This window comes from Oryx dammah, unplaced genomic scaffold (genome assembly GCF_014754425.2).
Source record: "Oryx dammah isolate SB20612 unplaced genomic scaffold, SCBI_Odam_1.1 HiC_scaffold_28, whole genome shotgun sequence".
Taxonomy (NCBI): Eukaryota; Metazoa; Chordata; class Mammalia; order Artiodactyla; family Bovidae; genus Oryx; species Oryx dammah.
In genome coordinates this window covers 110,006,213-110,027,002 of record NW_024070212.1, presented here as the reverse complement: position 1 = coordinate 110,027,002, position 20,790 = coordinate 110,006,213, and the positions used below count along the sequence as shown (strand labels likewise).

The 20,790-nt window shown below is 43.8% G+C and overlaps 1 protein-coding gene across 2 annotated transcripts in view; it reads right to left on the bottom strand.

Moving 5' to 3' along the window:
• The window catches only part of CSMD2 (CUB and Sushi multiple domains 2), a 677,707-nt gene that overhangs the window by 74,575 nt on the left and 582,342 nt on the right, over positions 1-20,790 (bottom strand). For both annotated transcript variants that reach the window (XM_040231766.1, XM_040231767.1), the window contains exons 43-46: positions 17,554-17,731; positions 16,380-16,525; positions 5,317-5,397; positions 4,703-4,816 (exon numbers count right to left, since the gene is read on the bottom strand). In XM_040231766.1, coding sequence (XP_040087700.1) covers positions 4,703-4,816; positions 5,317-5,397; positions 16,380-16,525; positions 17,554-17,731 — 519 coding nt within the window. The remainder of the gene's footprint in view (positions 1-4,702; positions 4,817-5,316; positions 5,398-16,379; positions 16,526-17,553; positions 17,732-20,790) is intronic.

The window sequence follows — 20,790 nt, the reverse complement described above, 5'->3', positions numbered from 1 at the left end:
GGCAACCCTGGGTCAGGGAGGGTCCCTGCAGGAGGAAATGGCAACCCACTCTGGTATTTGCCTGGGACAATCCCGTGGACAGAGAAGCCTGGATGGCTGTAACCCACAGGGTTGCAAAGAGTTGGACATGACTGAATTACTGAGATGCATGCATTGTATTAATCAAAATTTCTTTACTCTCATGATTTTTGATTATGGATTTAGAATTTATACATACTGTGGGCATACATAATTCAAGAAAATATACATGGTTAATCAATATTTATGATTTTCCTCAGCAAGAAAGGGTCTTTAATTCATTTTTTCTTTCTTCTAAATAGGTTCTCCAGTGTAATTTATTTGTCCAGTTGTCTTCTGAGTTTTTATTTTCTACAGTCTATGAACATATTTACTTCTATATTTTACTGATTTCTTGTTATTGTTGTTCAGTCACTCAGTCGTGTCTGACTCTTTGTGACCCCATGAACTGCAGCAAGCAGTCCATGCAGGAACACTGATTTCTTAGCTTACTGTTAATTTTTATACCTGAATCATTCTACCTGTATTCATTTTCTTGCTGAACACCAAAAGAAAAATATGTATAAATTGGACATCATCAAAATTAAAAACTTCTGTGCTTCAAGAACCCCATTAAGAAAGTGAAAAAACAATCCACAAAATAGGAAATAATTCTGAAAATCACACATGTGATTAAGGACTTGTATTTAGAATATATAGATAAATCCTACCACTCAATACTTAAACAGATAGTTGCTAAAGGTGGTAGAGATTTCTGGGGTTTACCAATATCACATTTTCTTTTATTTCCTGAGCATATAAAAAACTTCACTTTCCCTCCACGTGCCTATTTCTGGCCAATGAGGTGTGAGTAGAACCATGTGTGGCACTTTGGGGCTGAGGTGGTGAAAAGCCCTTATGGGAACGTCCATTTCTGTCTTCCTTTGCTGCAATGGAGGTTGGAAGAGCGGGCCTAGTTTTCAGACAACAGCACAAGATTCCAGCAGCCTGGATCATGGAGTTAGCAGCTCTATAAAGTTATTTGGACTACAGCAAATTTTTTGAAGAAGATATAAACTTTTTGTTGTGTTAAGCCACTGAGATGTGGGGACTGCTTGTTACTGAGTAATGCACTGAAGTGTATCCTTTAATTCTGCTTTTAGTAGGGCAGTAACTTTACTTAGTCCTTGTGTATCTGAAGATTTCATTAATTCATTCTCACTCTTAACTGATAATTTAGCTGGGTTTGTCATTTCAGTTTACAATTATATTTCCTGCTGCAGTTTATCTTTTGGTAGGCATTATTTTTGATTCAATAGTGCTATGAGTCTGATTTAGCTTTTATCCATGAAAAGATAAATATATATTTAAATATAATGCTTTCCCTTTATCCTTGATATTCTATATTTACACTGTGATTTTTTAGGTTTAATTTCACCAAATTTTTTATGTTGCCATAGCAAGCCTTCAAGATAACAGAAAAATGTCTGATCCTTGTCAGAGGAGAGTAGGACTTCATTGGAAAGGCATTATCTGAGGCAGAAAAGAGAAGAATAAGCCAAAAGGTAAAAGAAAGTTGTACAATGAAGCGGTTATGAATGGAAAATCATCTCTATTAAGAGACTGGACGATAATATAGTTAAGACGGCAGTGAGACCCAGACTGGCCCATGGATTCAACTCAGTCTCTATGAAAATCTCAGTTCGTTTTGATTCTAAAATTCAGGAAATTCAGCAGACTCAGAATGTCCAAAATAATCTTGAAAACGAATAACAAAGTTGGAGAACTCCCACTTTTGGATTTCAAAACGTGTGACGAAGCTACAGTAATCCAGATGGTATAGTACTTGCATAATGATAGATTCAAGAGAATAGAATTGAGGATCAGGAAATAAAACTTTCAGTTTACTTTTCTGTGTCCCTGGGGCTAGCATGGCATGGTGGATCAACTATACTCCAATAAAAATGGTCTTAAAACCCCAATTCATAGTCAATTGAATTTGACAGGGTGCCAAGACAATTCAATGGGGAAAGAATAGTCTTTCCAGCAAGTGACGTCAGGACAATTAGATATCTATACGCAAAATCATGAAGTTGGACTCTTACCTCGCATTATACATAAAAATGAACTAAAAACAGATAAAGTCCTAAATGTTAGAGCTAAAACTATAAACTCTTAGAGGAAAACATAGACGTCAATCTTCTTGACCTTGGCTTAGGCAATAGCTCCTCAGATATGACACAAAAAGTACACGCACCAAAAGAAAAAATATATACACTGGACATCATCAAAATTGAAAACCTCTGTGCTTCTAAGAACACCACCAAGAAAGTAAAAAGACAACCCACAAAATGGGAAATGTTTTCAAAAAATCACACATCTGATAAAGGACTTGTATCTAGAATATATATAAAAACTCCTACAACTCAATAATTACACAGATAAAAAACAATCGAAGATGGGCAAAGGATCCGAACAGACTTTTCTTTGTGCAAATGAACAATAAGCACATGAAAAAATGCTGAACATCTTAGCCATCAGAATATACAAATCAAAACAATAATGAGATACCCACTACACTCATTAGGATGGCTGTAATTAAAAAGACAGATAATAATAACAGAGAGGACATGGAAAGACTGAAATTCTCATACACTGCTGGTGGGAATGCAAAATGGTTCAGCCACTGTGGAGGATACTCTGGCAGTTCCTTAAAAGCTTAAACATAAGAGTTACCAGTTACCATATGACTCAGCAATTCCACTCCTAGATGCATACCTAGGAGAAATGAAAACGTATGTTTCACACAATAACTTGTACATGAATGCTCATAGCAGCCTTATTCATAATAGCTACAAGTGGAAACAACTCAAATATCCATCATCAATGTGTGTATAAACAAAATGTGGTATGTGTACAATGGAATGTGTGCGCGCTGTCACTTCAGTCGTGTCCGACTCTTTGCGACTCTATAGATTGTAGCCCACCAGGCTCCTCTGTCCGTGGGATTTTCCAGACAAGAACACTGCAGTGGGTTGTCTGCCCTCTCTTGCAGGGGGTCTTCCCAACCCAAGGACTGAACCTGTGGCTCCTGCATTGCAGAGAGACTCTTTACCACCGAATCATGGAAGAAGCCCACAGTGGAATATTACTGGGCAAAAAAAAAGGAATGAAGTGCTGATACATGCCGCAACATGAATGAACTTTTAGAAGATTATACTACATGAAAGAAGTCAGTCACAAATGACCACACATTGTAGGAATCCAGTTATATTAACCCAGAATAGGCAAATTCATAGAGATAGAAACTGGTTTGGTGATTGCCTAGATCTGAGGGGGCTGGAAAGAAATGGGAACTGACTGTTAACTGACTGCAAGAGTTCTTTTTGCGGGGGGTGGGGGAGGTGATTAAAATGTTCTAAAATGGATTTGTGACAATGGTGGCAAAACCCTGAAGGTGCTAAAAACCATTGCTGCATACACTTAAAGTGGATGAGCTGCAAGGCATATGAATTATACCCTGATAAAGCTGTTATTACAAAAAGAGACTATGAAGGGTCATACTTTGGGAAGCCAGCATGATACCAAGTCCCAGAGGAAAGCATGAGGCTGAGAATGAGGAGTAAAGCAGGAAGACTGGAGCCACGCAGACATAGAAACAGAGCCAGGGATGATGAGAAACTAGGGCTGGAGCTAATCAACGATGAAGACTAAAGTTCACTGTAATCGGGGGCTGGTCATGTGGTATGTGGGTGGGTCAGCTCAACTGAAATAGATCCTGAATTTCTCAGTGTATCAGCAGCCTAATTCTGGGGCTTGTGGTCCCTCTCTTCCTCACTAACAATCCATTTTACAGATCCTCCCTACTCTCGTTTTCTTAGAGATGGAGAAGCTGACCTGCTTCTGCATAGGCTACTAGATATCTGCTGGTAGCAACAGCACCAGGAGCAGCAGCAGAACCCGAGACTCTGGTAATAGCCCACACCGAGCAGTCCCTGCGTGCCAGGCACAGTTCCGAAGTGCTTTACACGGCTGACTCACGTATCCTCATAACAAGGCCATGGCATTAGTAATACCCTTATCCTTATTTTGCCAGTTAGGCCCAGGACAGTTAGGTATCTTGCCCCAGGTCAGATGCCTCGTGAGGGGAAGGTATTGCTTTGGGAGGTTAGCTGGGGTGACTTGGTGAAGCGCATCCACCTTCAGACAAGTCACTCCACTGGAATAAAGACAACTGCGGTCTCTTGGTTGCCTAGCTCAGCACACAGGGTTTTGGACACACCTGTACGCCAGTAAGGCAAGGTTGGTGTGTGAGCCTCGACTCTCACCAGAGATCCCATGACCTCCTTCCATTTCCAGGGAGTGTCAGTTAGAAAAAAGGAAGGAATTTCCCTGGCAGTCCAGTGATTAAGATTCTGCGAGGTGTGGGTTCAATCCCTTGTCAGGGAACTAAGATCCCACCTACCTTCCAGCAAGGCCAATTTTGTTTTAAAAAAGCAGAGGACAGAAATAAACGAGGCCTCTATGGCTAATTCCAAGCCCTGGATCTAGAAGCAGGGCAGAGAACCTACCTGGAACACTCACTCACTCATTCCAGCATTTGCCAAGTGACCTCTTACTTCACGGGCAGGGGCTGGGAATACAGAGAAAGGCAAACAGGAGCTCTGTTTGGGAGAAACTCCAAGGCACGGTTCACTGCGATTACCTTCACATATCGGGGGCGGCCCTTCAAACTGCAGGTAAGTTCCAAGTTTGCAGGTCAGAATTTCATTCCCCACTAAGGTAAAGCCAGGGAGGCACCGGTATCGTACAATGTCACCTGTCAAGGAAAGATCAATATGGGGATTTCCTGGAGAAGACTGGGCAGGGCTGACTGGCTCCCCTTAGTACCCATCTGAACCCACTTCCAGGCAAGATGATCAGTGGCGGGGTGTGTTCTGTTGAGTGAACAACTAGCTCATCTCCAATCGAATGACAGATGACCACGGCTCCCCTCTCGCAGCTCAGCCTTGCTGAGCCTAAGAACGGTCCACGTTCCAGGAACTTCTTATAGTGTCCTGTATGGACTTATTTCAAAAAACATCCTGACTTGAATCATGGAAGAAAATCTCTTTTCTAGCTCCTCTGGCTATGTATGGCTAAAAGAAAGAGTGATTGTATTTTGAGTGAACCTCCGTTGACAGAATATCAACCCTTTTGCATTGAGTCTATTGTTTCTGTTCATGGACAGGAGAGAGAGATGAGCCCCACCGGCCAGAGCTGCGCCCCGCCCCCATCCCTCCTCCCCAGCCCCGTCCTTGCTGGTGCGGGAGATGTTACCTATGTTGAATTCTTCATTCTCTGTGACAACTTCGGCATTGGGGAGGATGGTGGGAGGAGGGCATTTGGTGAGTGGATAAGCTGAAAAGACAAAGGCAGACAAGTTGATGTAAGAGCATCACTCTTGGGACACACGGTCATTCATTAGTTGAGTGCCTCGTGTTTTCACTCCTCATCTGTCCACACAGCAGATGTTAACGAGAATTTATCTGCCCACAGGAGAAAGTTAGCCAAGTACTCTCTTGCTTATCTGCTGCCATCTTTTTGTTGGTTTGTTTGCTTTTGATGCAAATAAAATATCAGAACTAATGATAAAGGAGAGAGGATATAAGAAGTTGGTGGCAGGGCCCAGTGCTGAAGGGAGGGGAGAGAAGCATTGCTGAACACCTACTGTATGTCACTGTGTTGTAGATCTGTATAGTCAAAGCGACAGTCTTTCCAGCAGTCATGTACGGATGTGAGAGTTGGACCATAAAGAAGGCTGAGTGCTGAAGAATTGATGCTTTTGAATTGTGATGCTGGAGAAGACTCTTGAGAGTCCCTTGGACTGCAAGGAGATTAAACCAGTCAATCCTAAAGGAAATCAACCCTGAATATTCACTGGAAGGACTGATGCTGAAGCTCCAATACTTTGGCCACCTGATGTGAAGAGCTGACTCAATGAAAAAGACCCTGATGCTGGGAAAGATTGAGGGCAAGAGGGGAAGGGGGTGGCAGAGGATGAGATGGTTAGCTAGTGTTACCAACTCAATGGATATGAACCTGAGCAAACTCCGGGAGATAGTGAAGGACAGGGAAGCCTGGCGTGCTGTAGTCCATGGGCTCGCAGAGAGTGGATACGACTTAGCGACGGAACAACAACTGTACCTCAGGCACGTTCATGCTCTGCCACCTTGAATTTTCACAAGAGCAGATTCCCCTGTGAGGTGTTCTCACTCTGCTTATGAGGAAGCTGAGATTCAGAAAGGTTCAGTTACTTCTCTAGGGTCACACAGGAAGTAAGTGGCACAGGCAGGGTTTGAACCCAGGTCTGGCTGCTCTCATATCCCATGTTCTTTCCACTAGTCACCACCTAAATGCCGTGTGTGGTCTAGGTGAGGGCCAGCACGATTGCTTATTTCTCTTTTGACCTTGGGCCAAGTTCTGTGGCTTCAGTGGATTTTTAAACCGACAACCATCTCCCTCTGGGCAGAGATTGGCCTATGCATGGCGGGTATCACTGAGGCCAAGTTCAGCATGGGCTCGTAACGAGGCTGCCTTTCATTATCTGGCACACAGTTGAGCACTGAGTGTGTCAGTTAGCTGCTGCTGGCACCACTGTTGCTATTATCTCCAAATCACTTCAACTCTGGCTATGTTTTGAAAAATAGTACTCTCGTTTTTTTTGAAATTTACTGCTGGCACCACTTGCGTGCTCAGTCACTCGGTTGTGTCCAACTCTTTGCGACCCCATGGACTGTAGCCCATCAAGCTCTTCTATGCCTGGGATTGATACTGCACCATAAACATTAAAGGCACGTTGCAAACTTTTCAGCTTGAGATTGAAACCCTAGGCAGAAATACGGGCTAAATATGAAAGATACGGCCAGATAGTGCTGGGGACAGTGCTAGGTGGCGGGGTACCCTTCACGGGGAGCATCACTCTAGGATGACATCACTCAGAGCCCAAGGCCCCTGAAACATGAGTTCCAGATGCTCACAGGGCCTTCTGACATTCTACCAGTGCAAAAGTAAGTGGACAGTCCTTGCCTCACAGAACTTAGAGCCAGCAGAGGAAACAGTCACCAAGTTTTGGTGGTCCCAGTGCAGGGGACACGGGTTCAATTCCTGGTCTGGGAAGATTCCACATGCTTCGGAGCAACTAGGTAAGTGCAAAACAGCTAATGACTGAGCCTGAGCGCTGCATACTGACGCCTGGGTGTCCCAGAGCCCAGGGCTCTCCAACGAGACAAGCCACCACAATGAGAAGCCCGCACCCTTCAACGAACAGTAGCCCCTGCTCGTGGAAGCTAGAGGAAGCCGGAGCACAGCAATGAAGACCCTGTGCAGCTCCCCCCAAAAAGCTATAAGTTTTAATCCTTGTCAACTTGACAGACAACAACCACTTCTTTTCTTTTAGTTGGCATTTGACAGGCAATATTAATGGACTATTTGCATTTTTATTTTTAACTCTCGGTTCATGTCCTTTGTTTCTATTTTTCCTACAAATTTGAAAAACTCTATGTATATTCAGGTTGATCTTTGCCTATTAAGTATATTTCCCAATTTATCATTTGCTCCTGATTTGTTTACGGCACTCTTCTGGTGTGTACGAGCATTCAATTTTTATTTAGCCAGTTCTCAATGTTTTCCTTTGTAGAATTTTTTAAAAATTGATACCTTCCATTCTCAGCCTCATGCTTACCTTTAAAACATACCTTCTAAAACTTTCTAAGACACACTTCGCTTTCCCAGAAAAAAAAAAAATCGTTAAAAGAAATCTCTGCCTAAGCACAACCTGGGTATTTTATAGTTTGTGGTTATGGTTTGATAGATGATCAATTTCCCATTACATTTTAAAAATTAATTTTTTTAAATTAAAAATTTCTGCTCAATGCATAAAGCTGGTGGAATACTTAAAAACAATAAAACAATAATTCTCCAAGTCCCACTACCTGGGTATAACCATTGCTAGCATTTTAGTGTATGACTTTGGATCTCTTACAGACAACTCTCCTCTCCCCACAAATACACACTGGATCAGCCATGTTATGACTGCAGAACTCGAGGGCAGGGGGACATTCAAAACTCCTCTGTTTCCTTTTGTCTGCATCCCCTTGTTCCCCTGGGGAGTGAGGCACTGACACGGCTTAGTCTCCAGTACATGTTAACATGCCAATAGGTGGGCAGAGCCCTCGGCTCCAGCAGTAGACATAGTGGGTCATTCACGGCACACTGAATTCTTTCCCATTGCTTCTCTTGATACATTCTTCCTTGGGCTGAATTGGCCTTACCTCTGATACTTTTTGGGGTTTCCCAGGTAGCTCAGTGGTAAAGAATCAGCCTGCCAATGCAGGAGACCCAAGAGACTTGGGTTCGATCCCTGGGTTGGGAAGACCCTGTGGAGTAGGAAGTGGCAACCCACTCCAGTATTCTTGCCTGGAAAATTCTGTGGACAGAGTAGCCTGCTGGACTACAGTCCATGGGGTCACAAAGAGCTGGACACCACTGAGCAACTGGGCATGCACACTGAAGCTTTTAAAGCCAAATTAGCTTAGGGAGAAACGTAGTTCACGTGGTTCAGTTTATTTTACCTGATGACTCTGGGCTCTACACTTGGATTTGGGGTTCAAGCCCAGCTGATATTAAAATGCCTTCCCTTGCCATTGTTCCTTGTATATATCTCTTTCTCAAAAAACTCACAAAGATGGGGTGGCTGTGATCTGTTAGGGATCCATAATCATTGCATCCTTTGGCTGTACCACCATCTGAAAGTGTTAGGAAAGTGTCAGTTGCTCAGTCGTGTCTGATTCTTTGCAACCCCATGAACTGTAGTCCGCCAGGCTCTTCTGTCCATGGGATTCTCCAGGCAAGAACACTGAAGTGGGTTGTCACTTCCTTCTCCAGGGGATCTTCCTGACCCAGGAACCGAAATGCAGGTCTCCTGCATTGCAGGCAGATTCTTTACCACCTGAGCCACCAGGCAAGCCCACCATCATCTGAGCCTTCCCCCCCAAAAAATCGTATGCTTTTTAATCAAACAATAGAAAATAAACATTTCCCTTAATCAGTGATTGTATTCCACATGAATGACTTTTAATGGCTGTATTTTCCTCCATTTGCATGTATGTGTCATAATCTGTACACCCAATCTCCTATTACTTCACATTTGGATTGTTTCTAATTTACATGTTACAAATAGCACTTCAAGGAATACCTTTATACACAAATTTTTGTACAGTTCTCAGAATTAGGATTGGTGGGTCCTAGACAATTGTTAATTAGGAACCCTGGGTGTAAGTAACACAAATCAGCTCAGGGTAGAAGAAGTCTCTCAAGAGAAAAGTGAACCCAAGGGTGGCTTTGTACGCAGACTTCATAAAGGTAGAAGACAAGCAACTGTAGGCCACCAGGAGTCCAGGAAACTTTCCTCCGTGTCTGTCGCAGGGGGTCTCCTTCTGTACGTAGGAGTTTTCTATTTCTCAGTCTCCATGGACGGTAGAAGACAAGCAATCCACTGCACTTGGATTTATACCTTCCCTCTTCAGGAGACAAGTCCAGGTAGAAACAGAATCTCTCAGGTTCAATCTCGAGTTCCCGAGAGAGAACATCTGATTTCTCTCTGCTGGAATCAGGGCAGGTGCCCACCTTTAGTTTCATTTCCCGTTCCTGGGGTTGGGGTGCACGTGGAGGGGAGTCATGACGTACAAATACAGCTGACAGATGCCCACGTGAGTGGGGAAGTAAAGGAGAGCATTATGAGCTGTGTAGATACCTGAAAATGTCTTGACTGTGGCTAATCATGTGTTAATCTTTTGGAATGTATTCTCAGACTTCCCACCACTAAGTGGGCTGCTCTCTGCAATCTCCACAATAGGGTTAGCATTTTTAAAGGGTCATTACAGATTATTCTTTAATATGAAAGAATCCACTTTTTCTATTGAATGCTTTTGCTTTGAATTCTTTTCTTTGATTGTTATTATTGTGGTTATAAAATATATCACCACCAGCTTTTATTTTAAAGCTGTCACACTATCTTAGTTGTATTCCTGGTATGGAAAACTCTATTATAAAGTCTAGTTATATTGTATTTAGCCTAATATAAGAGTCTCTGTGTTTTTAATAGGGAGTTGGGCTTTAATAAATTTGTATTTGTCATAATAATTGAACTTTTTTTAACTTGTGCTTATTATGTGTTTTCTATAGCTTTGTTTCTACACAGCTCCTGTTGCTTTCTTCTTTTTATCTGTGAATTATGCTTTGCTTCATTTTTTTTCTTTTAGCAATTTGGAAGTACTGTAGTTTAGTTTTAATTTATTGATGGCTAAAATATATACTTGGAATCCTTCTTTTTCTAATTATAAAATCGATAACTGAATAATATCTATTGATTCCTCTACCATGGAAGATGAAGACATTTACTTTTTCTTCTCCCTCTTCTAAAAATATCTGGCATTTGTTAATATGAAATGATTACTTTTAAACTTCTGGGAATTGTATTTGGATTGTTTTGAATCTATATTTTCAATTATTATTAGACCTAAATCTGTGATTAGTCAATTCATCCCATTTTATCTTTTCTTTTATACAATTTCTCTATAGAGTTATTTATAGTTATCTCTATATTGAGTTATTTGTTCATCCTTTGTTGGGTAGCTACATCCTCGAGTTAACAATTCAAACTGAGACTTTGGTTGACACTCATTTTAAGCTCTTGTATATCTCACTTTAAGTTCTTGGATATCTGCAGATGACTATCTCTCGCTGCATATGTGAAGCTCCCAACAATTTTTTTTTCTTGAACAACTCTATAAAAAAAATCTCTCCTTCATTTTCTGGAATTGAAAATTTCTGGAATTTTCACATAATCTGAGAGTTGTTGATTTTGGCTTGTAGTTTTCTCAGCCTGGGTTCCAGTAGCTTTCTTCTACCCTTCACCCTTATAAACTGGAAAACTTGCCAGGCTGGTTTTGATTTCTCCTGGTATACAGTGAACTCTTTATCCTATATGCACAGATTTTTCCTTAATCTCAGAAGAGTTTTATGTTATTATTTCCATTCCATCCATCAGGCTCTTCTCCTCGGAAATGCTTCTTGCCAGTAGGTCGGTTCTTTGACCGCTGGGTCTCTTTACTCACCATCTTTTCGTTTATCATTTTCAAGTCCTCGTCCTTTTCTGTCTTCATACGGCGCTTTTCCGGTTTGGCCTCCACATCTCTGAACTGTTTTTCTACAGTGTCAGTTCTGCTCTTTGCTGGTTCGTATGCCAGTTTAAAGTGTGCAATTGCATTTCTTTAAAACCTTTGTTTTTTATAGCTGGCTCCTCTCATAAATAAAACTTTTAATTTGTAACAATCACAAAGGTGTAGGAAAAGTTGGAATTATAGTTACAAAACTTTCTCCATGAACCAATTGAAACTTAAGTTGCCAACATGCCATCCCATAACCACAGAACAGTTCAGTGGGTATTTCCTATAAATAAGCACATTCTCCCACACAATCACAATACAAGCACCAAAGGAGGAAATTAACACTGATACGTTACTGCCATCTAATCCTTACATTCCATTCAATTTCTACCACTTGTTTCAATAAAGTCCTTAATAGCTAATGCATCCAGTTCAGAAACATGCATTGCATTTCATTGTTATGTTTCTGTCTCCTTTAGACCAAAGCAGTTCTAAAGTCTTGCCTTGACCTTCCTTGACTTTTACACTTTCGAAACTTATACACCAGCTAACTTCTAGTATGTAACACTGTATTACATTATCCTCAGTTTAGGTTGGTCTGATTCCTCATGATTAGATTCAGGTTGTGCATCTTTACAAGGAAGTGATGGGTTCTTCTCATTGTATCCTAACAGATGGGGTATGATTTCCCCTTCTATTAATCTCTCAGCCAGATAACTCTTATTTGGAGTCCACTTTACCTAGACTATTATGCTAGAAGTAGATGCTTTCTAAAATTTGCTTCTATTTCCCAAGCTGTATGTTTCTAAGGGCATTTTTCTCTGCAATTCAAATCCTATTTTGTCATTTTTGAAAATACTGTAGCTTGTTGTCATAAGTCTCCTTAAGGTACTATTCTTTTTGGTTCTTCTATGAATAGAAATTTATTTAAGGCTAATGTTTGCCTATAAAAAGGCAAACATTCTTTCCCCTACTCCATTCCCAATTTTTATTCTTTGCAAGTCTGGCTCCTTCCTTTTCTTTAGTTCTTGTCTCAAATACCACCTCTTAAGACATGTTTCCCTCAATTATTCTACATAAAGTAGATTCTCTATGCTTTTGTTTGCTATCTTATCTGTTTCTTTCATAGCATATTTTACAAATCACAAAGATTTTGTCTAAACTTGTTTATTCCCTCTCTTCTTGGGGAAAGAAAGCTGTATGAGGAACAGACATTTCAGAGAGCAGGAAGCATGCATAGTCAATGATGATAAGAAAGAATGCTTACCCTCATCATCAACAGAAAAGTGAAATGCTATTCACCAGGTTGGCAAAAATTTAAAGTCCAGTAAAATCCAGTGTTTGCAAGAATGTAGTGCTATAGAAGCTCTATCTCCATGACAAGGAAGAGTGGGAGCTGTTAAAACTACTTTGTGAGGTCGATTTGGCCTTAGCTAGTAAAACTGAGTATGTGAATGCTCACAATCTCTCAATTCCACACAGGCATGTACCCTAGAGAAACTCTTGTTCATAAGAAGGAATGTGCAGCAATGCTCATATTGTTTGAAATAAAGTAATTTAAATGCCTATTAAGAGTAGACTAGATAAACCACTATTTTCACACAATGAGATACTAGTCAGCATTGAAAAGTGAACCTAATCTAGTCACATGCATCAGCATGAATTTATAAAGCTTAATTCTGAATTAAAAAAAGCAGGTCACAGAAGAACACTTACTGAACAATTCTACTTACATAACAGAAAAACCATGCTAAATGAAACAATATGTATTTTTGGAGACATACACCTATGGAGTAAAATCATAATGAAAAGCAATGAAAGACCAGCAGAAAATTTAGCAAAATTCATAACCCTGATTAACTCTGGGGGGTTGGGCAGGGGGCATATTGGAGGTGGTGCACAGGGCTTCAAGAGCACTGGTGGTCTTTTTCGCAGGCTCAGCTGTGGTGTTCATCTTGTTTTTCTTCTTTAAATACACACATGTATGTTACACACTTTTTACATATTGCTAATATTCTACAATTTTTCAAAAACCCAAGGAGTGGGTGGAAGGTGCCTTCTTGTTCACTTGGCCCCTTGCAAAGAGTATCACCCACCCGAACCTGCTGGCCTGCATTGATCCTCTCACCCAGGCCCTTGCCTGCTCCTCTAGCCTGTGAGGCCTTGGTCTGACCTGGCACTGAAGGGTCTCATGTCTCATCTGAGGGCATCAGGAGCACAGTGGCCAGGACACACAGAGGAGCAAGAGATGTCCTGGGCAGACTTACTCAGGAGAACTCGGGAGCAAGGACAGCCCAGGGCAGTGCTGGGCCTCCTTCACCTGTGCCTGAACCAGGTGGGGATAAGAGACAAGAGCAGGGATAAGAAACCTGGCTTTAGGAGGAGGTGACTTTATACAGATCCTGTTACTCTCCAAATACACTAATAATGATCAAGACAATGATAATGATGATGATTAAAACTGCCACTTGTTGGGTAACTTTGCTTTAGTTACACAAATTTTATTTCTTAATTGAATTTTTTGAGATCATTGTAGATTCATATGCAATTGTAAGAAATAATACAAAGAGATCACATGTATTGTTTACCCAGTGATTCCTAATAGAAAACATCTCGCAAAACTATGGTATAATATCACAGCTGGGGTACTGACCTTGATACCATCAAGATGCAGAGCATTTTCATCACTGTAAGGGTCCCTCATGCCACTCTTTTATAGTAAAGACAGCTCCTTCCTTCCCATCCCTAACCCCTCCTTAGCCATGGCAATGATGAATCTGTCCTCCTTTTCTGTAATTTTTCAAATTTCAAAAATGTTGTCTAAAATTACATATGGCTCAAGAATCATAGAATGATGTGGCTCTTCAGTTGCCAAGTTGTGCTGCAACCCCATGGACTGCAGCATGCTAGCCTTCTCTGTCCTTCACCATCTCCTAGAGTTTGCCCAAGTCCATGTCCATTGAATTGGTGATGCCATCCAACCATCTCACCCTCTGTCGCCCTCTTCTCCTTCTGCCTTCAATCTTTCCTAGCACCAGGGTCTCTTCCAATGAGTCAACTATTCGCACCAGAGATCAAATTGCCAACAGTGAATGAAATTTAACAATACAAAGGAACAAAGTCCTATTACATGTAACCATCTCATGAGATGGTTAGATAACATCACTGACTCAATGGACATGAATTTGTGTAAACTCCAAGAGATAATGAAGGATAGGGAAGCCCGGTATGCTACAGTCCATGGGGTCGTAGAACTGGACACAACTTAGTGACTGAACAACAATTATTGCATGTAATAACTTGGATTAATCTCCAGGATTATACTGAGTGAAGAAAAGTCTATCCCCAAACATTACACATTATTGAGTATCTTTAATACTCTCTGCCCAGAGCTAAGCATTCCCCTGCATGAGTTCATTTAACTCATTTAGGCACTGGTATGATTCCCATCTTGTGGGTAATGAAGTTGAGGCTCAGAAAAGTCAAATGACAGTCTCATGGTCATGCAGCCAATATATGGCAGAGGTTTGAACCCAAGTCTATGTCTGTGGGCAAGTCCCATAGAGTCAGAATAACAGAGCCTTCAAAACTGGGGTCCTGGGGCTTCCCTGGTGGTCTAGTGGTTAAGAATCCACCTGTTAACGCAGGGGACATGGGTTCAATTTGTGGTCTGGGAAGATCCCACATGCCAAGGAGCAACGAAGCCTGTTCATACAACTACTGAGTCAGCAATGAAGATAAGACAAAACCAAAACCAAACCAAAACCCTGGGTCCTGTTCATCGGGTGAATGGTGTGCCCAATCAGAGGGGTGTGGGCATGAAGGCAGACCGAGAGGGCAGGGTCTCACCACCATGTCATGCTCACCCGGGCAAACACTCCTGGGAATGGTGCCTGGAGCTGCCCGTGCTCTCTCTTTCTGCCTCAATATCACTACCTCTCCCGAGGACCTGGGGCTGAATGCATTCAAATTTCGATAAATACACGTGTGAGGTGTTAGCACCACGTGGGCCAGCACAGAGCTGCAAGGGCTGGGTTCTCCTCCCAGTTCTAGCCGTGTGGTTCTGGGCAATCCCTCTTGCCTTCCTTGGCCCTCATTTCCTCGTTTATAAAGTGGGGGTAATAAAAGCTGCCTTACTAACTCACAGGATCCTTAGAGCTCATGAACTCCAAGCCCTTTGTTCTGCAGATGAAGAAACTGAGCTAAGGAGAGACCTACACAGGTCAGACACTTGGCCTGAGGTGGAGCCAGGAATAAAGTCAAGCCTTCCTGATTTCCAGTTCATATAGATGTAACGTTCTGCAAATCGTAAACATGGGGGTTTACTTCTCGGCTGGGCACAAGCCCATGGAGAACTTTCTCTAAGTTTTCCTAAGCTGTGTCCACTGTAATAAAAATGAGGAAATACCTGGGACCATAATCTTAGACTTTTACGAGAAAATAGGCTGTTGATAAGGACAGACACGCCTTCCATTGTTCATGCTCCTGTACTTGAATTTTCCCCAAGTTCCTTTGGGCACAGTGCTTCCTGCGGGGTCAACAGAGGCTCTAGATACCTTTGGAGTGAGACCATTCTCTAGAATGTGCTGAGGGATGGGGTGGGGCACAGGTAAATGGATAAAACAACAAGGGAGCTGATGTGAAAGACAAATAAGAAGACTCACCCTGCTGCCTCTGAACTTGAACTTGGCACCAAGGATCAGCCTTGTGGGCTTCCCACCTTACTAGTGTGGCAGTGAAGGAAAACTCACATTTATGGAGCCCTGTGCTGGGAGCTCTCACATCACTACAGCTGAATTCTCATAACCCTGAGGACACTGGAGGCTTTCCTGGTGGCTCAGACGGTAAAGAATCTGCCTGCAGTGTAGGAGACCCGGATTCAGTCCCTGGGTTGGGAAGATTCCCCAGGAGAAGGGAATGGCTACCCACTCCAGTATTCTTGCCTGGAGAATCCCATGGACAGCGGAGCCTGGCGGGCTACCGTCTATTAAGTAGCAAAGAGTCAGACATGACTGAGTGACTAACTCTTTCTTTCTTCTGAGGATACTGAGATGGAGAAGCTATGCCATTCATCCCCAAACCCCCAACTGGCAAATGCAGGAGCCAGGAGGCAAGCCCAGCCTGGACTGAAAAGTCTGGCCCTCTCGTCCTTCCTGGACCAGCTTTCATACTGACCAGAGAAAGCTACGGCGAAGATCCCGCCCATGGCTGACTCGTGGTGGAACTTGAGCAGGGCCTGGTTGGAGGAGCTGTGCATTGTCTTCTTGGCAAAGCTCCGGCTGAAGGCTCCAAGCTGTGGGGCTGTCATCTGTGGGCCATCCCTGCAAGAGGAAAGAAGACCCTGCATGTCATGTGTCACCATGCCTGCCTGTTCTAGCTGGTGCATCAGTGGCCTTCAGTGAGCAAAGAGACACACCCGTGTTGCCTTCCTGGGCCCAAGGATTTCTTCCCTGGAATTTTATCTAGTCCCTTCCATTTGATCTCAGCCTTTGTCTGGAAACTCAGTGAGAAATCCATTCAGGGCAGTCAGGTGACAGTCACCCATCTCTGGGAATTTTGAGAACAGAATGCTACTATCTCCTGCTGATTCCCAGAAGGTCCAAACAAAGGAATTTTTAAAAGATATCTTTGTTCAGAGATTCAGCGGTTTGGAAAAAACTGTCGAGGAAACTGTACTAACCGACTAGTAATTCACATTCACATTTTAAAATTAACACAAGAAACTCTAACTGTAAAACTCAGAGCTGAGCCATCCAGCTCGGTAACCACTAGGCTACACGTGACTATTTACATTTAAATTATTTAGAATTTAATCAATTTAAAAAATCAGCTCCTCAGTCACTCTAGTCACAATCAAGTGCTTGAGGGCCACATGTAGAGAGGGGCTGTCATATTGGACCGCACAGATATGGAACGTTTCCATCACTGCAGACAGTTCTGAGGTCAGCACTAGCTCAGCATGAGATGCCAGCAGGACTTCATAAAATCCCACTGCACAGCTCTTCCCTTAGTCTGGGTAGCTTATCCGGTAAGCGGAGAATTTTGGTTTGGACTCTGGAAATACTGAGAAAAGTCTACTCACTGATCCAGATTCCCACACCCATTGGTATTTTGACTGACCCCCAGCAGAACTCCAGGTGGGGAACCTCACTGCCCTGCTAGTCCTTTCCCATCAAGGAGTCAAAAAGGCTAATGGAAGCTGAGTTCTTATGCCACTATGTTTGAGACCCAGGAGGCTGACAGCCATTTAAAACTATCCAGCCCTTGGTTTTCTGGACTAACAGATGGGTGACCCAGCTGAGAGCCCAGCTCGAGCCCCTTTCCCTGCCGAGCCGGCAGCTGGCCTTACCAGACGGTGATGAAGTCTCCAGAGGGCTCTGCCTGCAGCAGGCTGAGGTTGAGGCGGATGCCGTGACCGATGGGGACGGTGATCAGCCAGATGCAGTCCTGGGAGCTGGAGTAGGGACTGGGGAAGCCCGGGGAGTACACCGTGCCATTGAAGGAGGTCATGTTCCCGCCGCAGGGGACTGCCAGGGAGAGGACACAAACACAGGAGTGCTCAGATCACCTCCGCCATGAGAATTCAGGTGACTTCCCGAAGCACGAATCCTCCTGCTCCAGGAGGCTGGGTGGGATGGGGAGAGGAGGCGGGGCCAAGGATGGCCGGCCTGGCTTTTCCTGCTGTTCCCAACACGTCACATTCCGAGAGGCTCCCGATCTTCAGCACAGGTGCCTCTGTGGGCCTGTCTCAGCCCCGAACCCTCTTTTCTCTTTCTCATGAAAGAGACCCGTCCAGGAGGAAGAACACATCAGAGCTACTGCCTCTCGTTCTGTAGGAATGCTAGAGTCAGGGCTTCACTACACTTACTGGGAAGGGGTAGAAAATTATGATGGTATCTCTTTATCTTATTATTCTAAGATTCTTGGATTGGTACTTTTGACCTCGACTTAAGAGTTGTGGATTCTTGGGACTTTCCTGGTGATCCAGTGGTTGAAAATCTGCCTTCCAATGCAGGGAACACGAGTTCGATCCCTGGTGGGGGAATTAAGATCCCACATGCCACGGGGCAGCTAAGCCCGTGCGCCGTATCTACTGAAGTCTGTGGTCTAGAGCCTGTGCTCCACAACAGGAGAAGCCACCACAATTAGAAGTGTGAACACCACGGCTAGAGACTCGTCCCCGCTCACCACAACTAGAGAAAGCCTGTGCACAGCAACAAAGACCCAGCACAGTCAAAATAAATAACTATTAAAAAAGCAATTGCAGATTTTTGTAGTGAGGCTAAGGTTGGATTCAAATCATGGCTCAACGATTAACTTGACTAGATAGCTTCAGATTAGTAGGGTAGTCTCTCTATCTTCACCTGAAAAACAGGACTAAGACGCCCTCCTCACAGGACAGTGGTTGACCATCAGATGAACGCACGCAGGTAAGATGCTCAGCCAGTGCGAGCTCACAGAGAGGGTGTCTGCTACACAGACATGTGCCTCTGCCCATCTTCCTGTCTCCCCAGAGCAACACCCGCTCTTAGACTCAGTCTGATCTAGGCTTTAGGCTGGGCTTCCCTGGTGTCTCAGATGGTAAAGAATCCACCTGCAATGTGGGAGACCTGGGCTTGGTCCCTGGGTTGGGAAGATCCCCTGAAGGAGGGCATGGCAACCCACTCCAGTATTCTTGCCTGGAGAATCCCCATGGATAGAGGAGCCTGGCGGGCTGAAGTCCACGGGGTTGTAAAGAGTCGGACAGGACTGAACAACTAAGCACGCACACAAGCACATAAAGAGTCCTGGAATTCTCCATGGTATTTGGACTTGGTCACCGTGGAGGAAAACGAGAGATTCTGGGCAAAATCCCCCTGGTCCAGAACAATAAGTGTATTGGCTGGAATGGGTCATTAATCAGACTTGTGGATGCGGGGAGACTGACCTGAGAAGAAAGCGTCCCAAAACCTCCAAGCAGAGGCCAGGGCTCTGGGCTCCGGCGAATGTGAGCACATCCTAAAAGTGGTGCTCATGGGCACGCCATCCCTCCTCCATGGACCAAACCACCACTCGCTGCCAGATGCAGCCAGGGGAGATAAAGGACAGCAAGGATACCACGGCATGTGATTCTGACCTGTGGCATCACAATCTCCCGGGACACGGTGGAGTGTACCGGTGTCTTCCACCTAGGGTGGAGCGTGCTGTCAACATGGAGTGTCGAGGGAACGTTTTGGGGGGAGCCCCTTATCTGATCCTGGGGAGGGGGAGGGAGTCCTGGCAGAATTCACTTTTAGACTCAGACCTGAGGGATGACAAGGGCTACACAGGTAAGGCAGGAGAGGAGAGCAACGTTCTATGAGGAGGGACCAGCATGTGCTCAGAACCAGGGGCAAGAGGGGCAAAAATGGAAAGCATTTCAGCTGAGCTGGGGCGAAGTGTGAGAGTGGAGAACACGGGGAGGTCAGCGGGGTCCAGGTCCCGAGGCACAGCGTGCGCTAGCTCCAGGGGGCTGGACAGTTACCCCAAGGGAGGTGGAAACAGCTTGCTAGTTTCTCAGCAGGGCCGTGTCTGGAGTACAGTAAGTCCCCTACATATGGATGAGTTCCATTCAGAGAGGGCATTTGTGAGTCCAATTTATTCATAAGTCCAACAAAGTGAGCCTGGGTACTCAATTAACACAGTCGGCTATATAGCACTGTTCTGTAATAGGCTTATAATACTTTTCACATGTAAGACACTAACTAAAATGTTAAAAACAAACAAATACAAAAAATAAAGAGAACATGTTTAATCTTACAGTCTAGTACCTTGAAAAGCAAAATAGTACAGTACAACAGCTGGCACACAGGGGCTGGTGTTGAGTGAACAGGCAAGAAGAATTACTGATGGGAGGAGGGAAGGGAGGAGGTGGGAGATGGTGGAGGTGAAGAATCGTCAGCCATAGGAGGCGGAGGGCAAGCGCAGTGTCACTCATGCCGGCCGCTGATGGCACAGGTTCTGGCTCATTGCTGGAATTAGAGGCACTTTCGCACCTTTGAAAGTTCGCTACTGTACATGCATAGCTTCAAAGGCTCACCACCCTCCCCACACTGTGAAAAGTGGACTGAGGAACACAAGACTGAAGGCTGGGAGCCCAGTGATAGGCCTCACCTAAGTGACCTGGATTAGGGTGGAGGCAACGTGTACGGACAAGTGGATGTATTTGAAGGGCAATTAGGACGTAGAATTAGCAAGACTCAGTGACTAGACAGGATAAGTGAGAGGCAGGCTGCCCAAACTGAGTAACGAATAACCAGAGGACTAGAGGGGCCTTTCACTCTAGTGAGGATTTCAACGTAATGGCAGAAAGAGGATGGCTTCCATTTTAAATACATTAGGATTTAGGTGCTTCTGGATAAGTGAAGATATTTAGTAAGGAGTTGAATGTACAGGTGAAGAATTGGCAAAGAGATAAAGGTTGCAGACACAGATAGCATTTGGAGATGTGAGGGAAAGAAGAGAAGAGAGTGTGGGAAATAACTTCAAAGAACAAAAACACTTAAGGGACAAAGAAAAAGATGACCAAAAAGTTGGCACAGGCAGAAAGGTAATTGGAAATGCAAAA